Source organism: Anser cygnoides, chromosome 14 (assembly GCF_040182565.1).
Source record: "Anser cygnoides isolate HZ-2024a breed goose chromosome 14, Taihu_goose_T2T_genome, whole genome shotgun sequence".
Taxonomy (NCBI): domain Eukaryota; kingdom Metazoa; phylum Chordata; class Aves; order Anseriformes; family Anatidae; genus Anser; species Anser cygnoides.
The window spans coordinates 5024281-5033393 of NC_089886.1; the positions used below are offsets into that span (position 1 = coordinate 5024281).

Sequence of the window (9113 nt, forward strand, 5' to 3'; positions counted from 1 at the left end):
ACACAACTTCCCCCCCACACACCACCACCCACAACACTTTTGTTGAATAAATAAAGTAAAACAAATCTATTCACATTTCCATGATATCCCACAAACACAGGTGTTGATGGCAAACACAAAGACGCCTTTTGGAGCATCCCGAGTGTCAGAGGCAGAGCAGCATTTAAAAAAAAAAATCTTTATTATCGTTATTTTATTTTACGATCGAGATTTCTTCGTGGTGCTGACAAAACGGCCGGGCCCCCTCTGCTGGCCACCAGCCCCAGGCACCTCAGCGCCTGTCCAGCCCCCGGCCCTTCTCACTGCCCCTCCGCCGCCCCCCCGGAAAGCAACAAAACCCCAAACTGACTCACTTTGAGGCAAAACGTGTCTTCTCCAAAACAAACCCGGAGTGCAGGGCGAGCTCCGAGCACACAGCTTGCTGCAGGGGCTTTGTGAGTGCTGCTGCTCCCTGAAGAGGCCCGGCTGCGGGGCCTGGCTGTGGTGTGAGGGCACGGCCCCCGCCATGGGCTTCACAGAGCCTGGCCTTAGAGCCCGCTGTGAGGGGTCAGCTTCAACTCATGGGTTTCTGGCCACTATTTTGGGGCAGGTGAATGGAGGCTTCACTGTTAGTCGGCTACTTGGTGTGAGAAATAGAATTGCGTGTAAAGAGTCCTTTGATTCACCCAAAAAGGAGCTGGGAGGCTTCACGACAGCTCCACAGCGTGTCCTCGCCTCAGCGCAGCGCTCGGCTCCGGAGCGGAGGTGGCCAGGAGCAGCCACGGCTGCTGCAGCGCTTTCTGTCCACTGGACAAGCACTTGTGGCTCACAAATTACCTAGACATTTGTTGCTAATGACTGTAACAAGCATTTCAGCAGCACGTGGGAAAACCTTCCCCCTCCTCTCTTTCCCCCATCTTTTAAACACAGAAACCAGCAAACCCAGTGACCCAGAACAGAATTGGGATGAGCCTGGCAACAAAGGAGCTCTTAAATCCCAATTGCTTTCTGCAGAGCAAAGGAAAAGCCCTTTGACCACTTAATCATGCCAGCAGCGTCCCCGTTGCATGGACGGGAGCAAGATACAGCCCACAGGGCCAAGGGACTTGGTTCAGTCTGTGCTTCAGAGGGCAGAAAGCCAATATGACCACTGGTCTCCAAAGAGCTGGAAATAAGCATCATTCGTGTCTCGGCTGACGTGGTTTGTTTCCGAGGCAGTGAGGTACGCAGGACGCCCGCAGCAGCCTTCCACTTGGAAACCAGTTAGGGCAACTGCAGCAGCACAGAATCATTTCCGAAATATTTCTGAGGCTACCACACATAATTTTACAGGGGTGGGGGAACAAAAACTAAATCAAAAAAAACAAACAAACACATCTTTTTTTGTTTAGTCCTGTGAGCATGCACTAATGCTGTGTATTCTGGTATGATTCATATCCAGGATGTCAGGAAAATCTGAGACTGCTCATTTGCCTATAATGCTTCTACATGTAACATTCAATTTTTTTTCTTTAAAACTACAATTGAACTATCTGCTGTTTGCAAAGCTTTGTAACAGGCCCATGCATTCTCCACCATCAAAGCAGTGCACATCTTTCTCCCATCTTTAGCTACTTCTGTTGAAAAAAAAAAAAAACACAAAAGGTTTGAAGTGCATCAGACCGAAGTCATTCATGCCGTTCAGTATGACAGCAGAGCACTTACTGAGTATTTCTAGAATGAGATTCCTTTACAAACTAATCTAAGCTGTTTATTGTTTCCAAGGAGCATGCACTTCCACAGCAGAACAGGAAGTTTTGACAGTTTAAGAAGTTCATTAAACTCTGGGAGGAAATTTAAACAATCAGTGACAGCTTTCATACAGAAAGGCGCTGGAGAAGTTGCTACCCTCCTAAAAGGCAGAGAGAGAGGCTGCAGCTTTTAATTATCACACTTGCATTAAGACACAGTGATTTTGTTACTACTTCTAAATTGTTTTGGCCCAACACCCAGGGCTCACAACCGAGTAAAGCTGTTCACTCTTTTATTCTTATAGCCAAATGTCGCTTTTGTCCAAACCTCAAACTCCTTTATCTGTAAACAGGCCAAAGCAAGGCAGCGGAAGAAGTTAATAGTCTCAAACACAAGAGAGTGCTTCAGCTTGGAAAAACACTTCTTAGCACATTTTACTTGAAACAGGGGAATACATAAAACAGAAGAGGAGTTCAGCAGCATCGGTCCAGCAAGCCGTCGGCTCCCGGGCAGTCTGGCGTTGGCTGTGCCGATTCGTCTGCACCTACCTGGGGGGCACATGCAGTCTGACGGAGCCTCTCTCGCTGTCCGCAGCTTAGCTAGTCCTTCACCGAGTTTCTGTTTGGAGGAGGAATAAAAATAGCCATTTAGAAAATACATTAGATCTAAATGCATGCTGTGCGTGCATTCCAGCAGCCAAAGCATTCATCACACTTCCTTCGAGTGAGGCAATAGTTTCACCCTGCTGTGTTCAGCCTCTGTTGGTAACACCTACAGCAGCACACAAAATATTAAAAGTTTCTTAGCAAGCAGCTGGTCTGTGCCCTCATACTGAGCAGGTAGAGACTCCTGCTGCACAGCCCAGAAGTCCCTTGTGCCAAGCCCCATGGGCTCGATTCATGCCCATTCATGGAGCAGATACTGGTCCTGCGTTAGAGATTGTTAAGTCCTGTGTGCAGATTTTGGCACCATCTCAGCGTATTTGGTGGCAGAAGCAGTGCTGCAGAGCCCCTTGTGCTGCTGCTCCATGGGCTGAACACAACGAGAGGCAAATGCCGGGGAAAAGCCCCGCTGTAATCAAATGCGAAGCTGCTTCCAAACGCTCTGGGGGTTACATGGCAAGATGATACTTACAGAACAGATGTGACCTGATTTTGCTGATTTTCAACTTAAAATTCATGCTATGTGGAGTATGAAAGTTTTCTTTAGGAGAGGGGTGAGGGGATGAAGGACAGTGGGGCGGGCAGTGCCAGTGAGTCCACGGTGCTGTCCCACCCCAGGCCCACCCGAAGCCCAACGTGTTACCATCTTTAAGGTGAAAAGCTGATTGGTGGGACTACTAAAAATGTAAAAATTCCCCAAACTAAAGCAATGTCTATGTGGCATATTGTAGACAGATGTGAGCGCATTCTGCCTGCTCTCTAAGCCTACCAAAACGTTCGTGCCTGCATTTAGGACAGTGCCAAGCTCGAGTTAGTAAACCCCGATGACATGTAAGTTGTCTTAGCTCAGGCACAGCACCTCGTGGCTGGGGCAGCCCTGCAAGGGTGGGAGCAACTCCTTTTTGCTCATAATTGTTACTAAGTCCTTCGGGAATCCCGTCTCACCTAAGGTGTTTACCACAAGAGAAACCAGCTATCTGACAACTGGAGTCCACATCCAGACATTTAAAAGAGAGAAAATTCAGTGTACTTATTGGATTCAGGGTGCTCAGGCTTGAATTTTATACAGCTGATGACCAAGTCTGTGTTCAAATATTTGAACACTGTGGACTATTCAGGAATTAGGCTACATGTGAGTTAGGTTCTGGTCCTTTTATTTCAGGGATTAAATAGTTTTATCTGTTGTTGAAATCCTATGCATTCCTTTCTAGCTGCTTGATGCAAAGAGGTCCTGAAAGTATCAACTCGGTCATAAAGAAACTGACAGAGAAGTTGTCCTAAGGGAAGCACGAACAGCAGAATGACCCAGCTGCCTACTGCAGCACGTACACTTTCCTTCAGAAAAAGTGGAAAAGGTATCTGGAGAGACTTTTCTGCCATCCACTTACAGTCAGAATCTTACAGAGTATCACTCAAATTTTGTGTTTGTTTTAAATTATTTGGACAATGAAGGTGCTCGAAGGAAAGAAAGAAGCTCTTCCATCCTTTTAGTTTTGTAGTCAGAGGAGATCTTTTCCTGTCCTGAATCCTGGAACGAGTCTTCTGTTCTCCCATTGAATTGTTCTTGTCATGAAGCTGATTAATCTGGACACTCTCTGCCTACTGCGGACAATAAATCCTTTGTGAACAAAACGGTCCAGCTTTGTTTACAACAACTGGATACTCCTATAATCCTCACGTTAACTTTTTCACTCCAGTATGGAAATGATGTGCTTCGAATTCGGGCTTCTGCCGCAGAGCAAGTGGAGGTAGATGCCACCACATTTGGACCACAGTGTTAGAAATGTTTCAGACGGCATCAAACCAGGACTCTGCAGCTAGTTCAGTTAAAGAAGCACCCGAGGGAAAACTAAGTTCCTGCAGCCTTAAATCAGCAGTTTCTCCACAGTTAGATGGTCGCCTGTCATGGAGCCAAAAGCTAAACTTCAGTTGTCCAAATCAGCTTTCATTGCCTTTACTACACATTTACCCTTCCTTTATTATTTCCTATCCTCTTTAACTTGCCAAACATTTAAACAACACTAAGAGGAATGGAAACCAGCGTGTTTGTGTTGCATTTGCAGCTCTTCATGTGCAGCTCTTCCATAAATTACGCTCACAAACCCCAAGACTGGTATATGTAGTCATGCTTTTTGTGTAGTGACAGAGAACAAAGTATCAGGGGTCATGCACAGAGAGCATATGGAGCTTTGGTTTCACTTCTGAAATACTGTGGTAAACTTCAAAGAAGGACCAAAACAGAGTTTAACAAAAAAACTGACCCCAGGCATCAGTTGATGTTCATGTTGATGGAAATATTCTCTCGCTCCCCAGAAACTCCCAAGCACAGAAAGGACAGAAGTTGCCTGACGAGCGAGAGGTCTTATGTAACGAAGAGGAATTTGCTCAAGAAACAGGCACGTTCTGAAACCTTAACGTCAGTGAATAAGCCTGTTTAAAATGATGATTAATAGATAGCACGACGGCTACCATGCATTCCTTGATTCTGTTACCCTTCCCAAAATTTGCTTTCCGTATTGACAAAAGTTTGGTCATACAAAACGTTTCAACAAGCTCACTCTTGCATTAGAAACCCAATTATGCGGTTTTGCTTTATTTTCCCCTGTACAATCTCCATCTGAGCATTCCCAGTACAAAACAAGCTTTCCACACTTAACTAAATCTCAGCAAGAGGTTGCACATGATCTTAGGCAGTGCCACAGAAACCATTCCCATTGCTAAGCACATTTATTGGAGTAATTGGAACAGAACCACTGCCACGACTGGCAGGCTAATTCCTGCCTGCAGAAAAGACGCTAACTAGATTTTCTGATTACGCCTCACAAGCACCCCTCTGTTCTGGTATTCAGGGTTTTCACAAAAATAGTTTTTAGCCTTTCCTTTATCAAGACACATCGATGCGACCAAGTTTCCAGGAGCTCGGGCATGGTCCAGCGGTGCCGGCGGTACCCAGCTCCAAGCGTAAGGCACAGCAGCAGCAGAATTTCTCCTGCTCGCCCCAGCGCTGCCTCTGCCCCCCCACGCAGCCCCCGCACACACGCGGTGCAACTTTCGCTCCCCGGAGCTGCTCACAGCCGGAGGGAGCTGCATGAGAATACATTTTCGCACGACTGAGGCTTCGTGGCTGCAATGATGTTAGTGCAGCACCGTGCCTTGCACCCTGGTCAGGCCAGCAATAAAAATACCAGCGTAAACCCTCCCCAGATGTCAGACCCGGTCACTCGGGAGCATCCTGCCGCAGCCCCGTAAGCCGTGCTGGATCTCACCGCACGTTGCGAGCTCCTGTTTACATGGACCCAGCAGAGTGACCATGGGATCTCCAAGCAGTTCCCACAAGTGGTGGGAGCACTCCCCATCACCCCCGCCTGTGCAAAGCCCCAAACCTAAGCGCCAAAACACCCCAGTCTGTGGAAAAATATAGTGCTGGGATCAAGTGTGACTTCTGGGGGCTTGGCTTAGTTACAGAGAAGGGCATCGGTGTAGACAACTGTTTGTTAAGTAGAGGTCTTTCAGCACAGAAATCTTTAATGAGTAATTTCAGAAAACTTTGGGGCTGAAAGTGAAGGGACCCGTCGCTGCTCTTCTTTACCCGCCAGAAATCAGCTCAGCGCTGCTGGACCACTCGATCCTCTGTGACAGAGCCTAGATAACAGGGATCATCTGCATGCATTGCTAACGAGGAAATTATAGTCCATTGCGCCCGGGGATAAATGGCATGTGAGCGCTCGGATTACCTTTGCCATTGAGTGGAACGAGGGGGAAAGCGGGACGGTCTCAAACACGGCCCCTAGGGCGTTTTCTCTGGGCAGCCAGAGGGGCCACCCCACGTCACGCCTCCCCCCGCGCCCCGACTGACGGGCCGGGACATAACGGGGGGCAAAGTTCGGCAGGAGGGAAGGGGAAAAAGAAGAAGAAAACTTTTCCAAAGGGAACAACGAAGCCGGCACCGACACGCGGAGCCCTGGGGAGGGGGGGGGGGGGTTGTCCCGGCCGCCCCTCACTCACCTCTCGGAGGAGCTGCTCCAGGCGGGGCTGCAGCGCGTCCAGCAGCGGCCCGGGGCCGGCGGCTCCGCGCTCCTCCAGGGCGGCCAGGCGGCCCTGCAGCTCCGCCGTCTTGGCGCCCAGCAGCAGGCAGACGGCCACGGCGGTGAGCGAGAGGAGCAGGCAGAGGGCGGAGGTGGCGGTGCCCGCCGCGGTGCCGGCTCCTCCGGCCGCGCTCATCGCGCCCGGCTCCGCGCCGCTGCGCGGGGAGGACCCGCTCGGGGGGGACCCGCTCGGGGGGAGGCGGGGGGGGGACCGGGGACCGGACCGGACCCGCTCGGCTGCCGCCCGCCCGCCCCCGGCGCCGCATCCAGCGCCCGCCCCGTGCGCTGCGCGCCCCGCCGCGGCACTGGGGCTGCGGAGCGGCCGCTGCTCCTCCGCTCGCCCCGCCGGGAGCCGGTCTTTAAACGGAGGAAGCGGGGGGGGGGGGAGCCGGGGAAGGGGGGATGCTCCGGGAGCGGCCCCCCCCCGGGAAGGGGAGGGGGGGGGATCACGCCCAGCAGAGCCCACCCCCGCTGCCCTGCCCGGCCCCCTGCGGGAGAGCTGCGCCCCCCCCCCCCCCCCCCCAGCCCCCCTCGGTGTCCCCCCCGCCCCTCCCGCCCGCCCGCCCCGGGGCTGCGGCTCCCAGCGCCCCCCCCGTTAGCGGCGGGCCCGGACGGGGCCGGACCCCGGGCCGGGGCCGCAGAGCTCGGCAGCCCGCGGAGCTGGCGCCCTCCAGCGGGTCCCGGCCCTGGGCGCTAAGGGGTGACCTGCCAGAGCTGGGAACGGCCGCGGATTTTGTGTAACCCCCCCCCCCCGCCCCCGGCTTCTTTTTCCCTTTCCGTGCTGCGGCTCCTACTGGGGTTGAGAGGTGGTCTAGGGAAGGGACCGTACCCGCAAAGCGCAGCGGTGTCCCACCGCGCCTCGTAACGCGCGGACTGAATCGCAGTGAAGCGCCCCGTCTGCTTCAGGGAGCCTTTAAAGGAGAGGAGCTACGCTCACAGACATACATTAAGCAGCCCCAGACTTTGCCAGACGTCCTTGTCTTTTTTCTGTTACAGATTGCATCACATCAACGCCTGACTCACCTATAAAACATCCTCAGGTAACGTAACGCTTGTCTAGACTCTACAAAGCTAAACCTGCTCTTTGCCTCTTGGCCCCAGACCCACCCCTGTACACGTAATCCTGACTTCTAGAAGAGACAGGTGAAGCCCAGGACAGCGCTAGAGAAAACTGCTAGGAGTGATATCAGCAACTGTGTTAATAAAACGCACCTGTACACACAGCCAGACTGCCCTGGTGTACATGTAGTGCTTTTTTTGTAGCCACTATTTCCGAACCACTGAGCCAGGTAAATTTATATCACTTGCTAACAACTATTTCCTGCCCTTCACATGCCTGAAGACACAGGAAGGAAAATGCCAGGTTATTATGAGCATTCCCTTCCCCTCGTTCTCTCTGTCTCCTTTCTACACGCCTGCTGAGACTTTGCTTCTGAGCTCTCAGTGCACGTACACAGTACTATCAGCCTGGGGGAGCTTTTCAGAGCGTCTTGCCTTAAAACATGTGCACATCATGGCCTGAGTCCTCCTCACGACAGGGACATCCAGAAAAGGTAAGAGGAAAAAGGACAAGTCGCTACTGCAGCCAAGCCCTCTGCCCCACAACTCCCCACCCTCTTTCCTCTGAAGTTACACTCCCAGTGCAACTCTTCCCCTGCCCTACTCAGCTTCTGAAGTGCTGGATCTTGTACGCTGTTTGCACCTTACAAAGCCTGTTTTGTTCACTTAAGAGACAGCTTAATTTTCTCCCATCATCTACACTTAGTGAAATGTAGAACTGACCTGTTACAGAGATGCATACGGCTGCTCTGCCTGACAACTCGCAGGTTTACAGACTGTTGTTCTAGGTACGGTAGCTAAAAATCAGAAGTGCAGAGAAAGATGTAAATAGGTCTAGTCATTATTTACCAACAGCGATAGGTAATTAGCATTAGCTTGATCCAAACATGCAGAGATTACAAACTATGCCAACTATATTCATGTAGTAACAAGACAAGGGGGTGTGTGCATGTGCACATCTCGTTCCCAGTGAAGATAAAGCCACTGAGGGCAGCCCAAAGGAGGAGAAATCAGACCGATTAAGGACAGAGCCCCTGGCACCCAGCTGTTCCTCAGCTACAAGCAGCTCTGTGCTGCTCCACTACTGAGCCCAGCAATGTTGGACCTGTGTCCCTTCCTCCTTCCAAACTAAAGTTTCATTTATGCAACGATGTAAAGCCTGCAAAACTATTTGGCACCTTGCTGCAGTTGTTCTACTAATTGTCATAGTATTATTTTAAAGTTTACAAGGAGGAGAGTGAATTTCAACAGGATAGCATGTGTATATACGTATACATGCACACACTTTTTCTAGCATGCATCTCCTTTAGCAAGTGCAATGTGTTTTAGTAACTACATTAGCAGCAGCAGCTTCAAGTACTCCTTCAGGAAGAACACACAATCCTTTACTTTCTAATTTTGATTGAACTGTTTTGGTTTGTATTGTTTATGCTGAAACACTCAGGCAAGTACCTGCTTTGTTCCTGAGAAAAGTGTGGGATGGAAAGTATTGCTGGAGGAAATCAGGGCCGAAATTCACTGCTGTCCTCCTTAGTCCCACCATAGGCACTGCTGACCTGGATGGTACCAGCTGCTGAGTTCTGTCACACAGAGAAGA

At 50.9% G+C, this 9113-nt stretch overlaps 1 protein-coding gene across 1 annotated transcript in view; it reads right to left on the reverse strand.

Annotated features, from left to right (window-relative positions):
* COL23A1 (collagen type XXIII alpha 1 chain) overlaps positions 1–6778 on the reverse strand; it is a 180789-nt gene extending 174011 nt beyond the window's left edge. Inside the window, exons 1-2 of the mRNA XM_067005483.1 lie at positions 6378–6778; positions 2259–2328 (exon numbers count right to left, since the gene is read on the reverse strand). Coding sequence (XP_066861584.1) covers positions 2259–2328; positions 6378–6593 — 286 coding nt within the window. The 5' untranslated portion in view covers positions 6594–6778. The remainder of the gene's footprint in view (positions 1–2258; positions 2329–6377) is intronic.
* Between the last annotated feature and the right edge of the window lie 2335 nt (positions 6779–9113).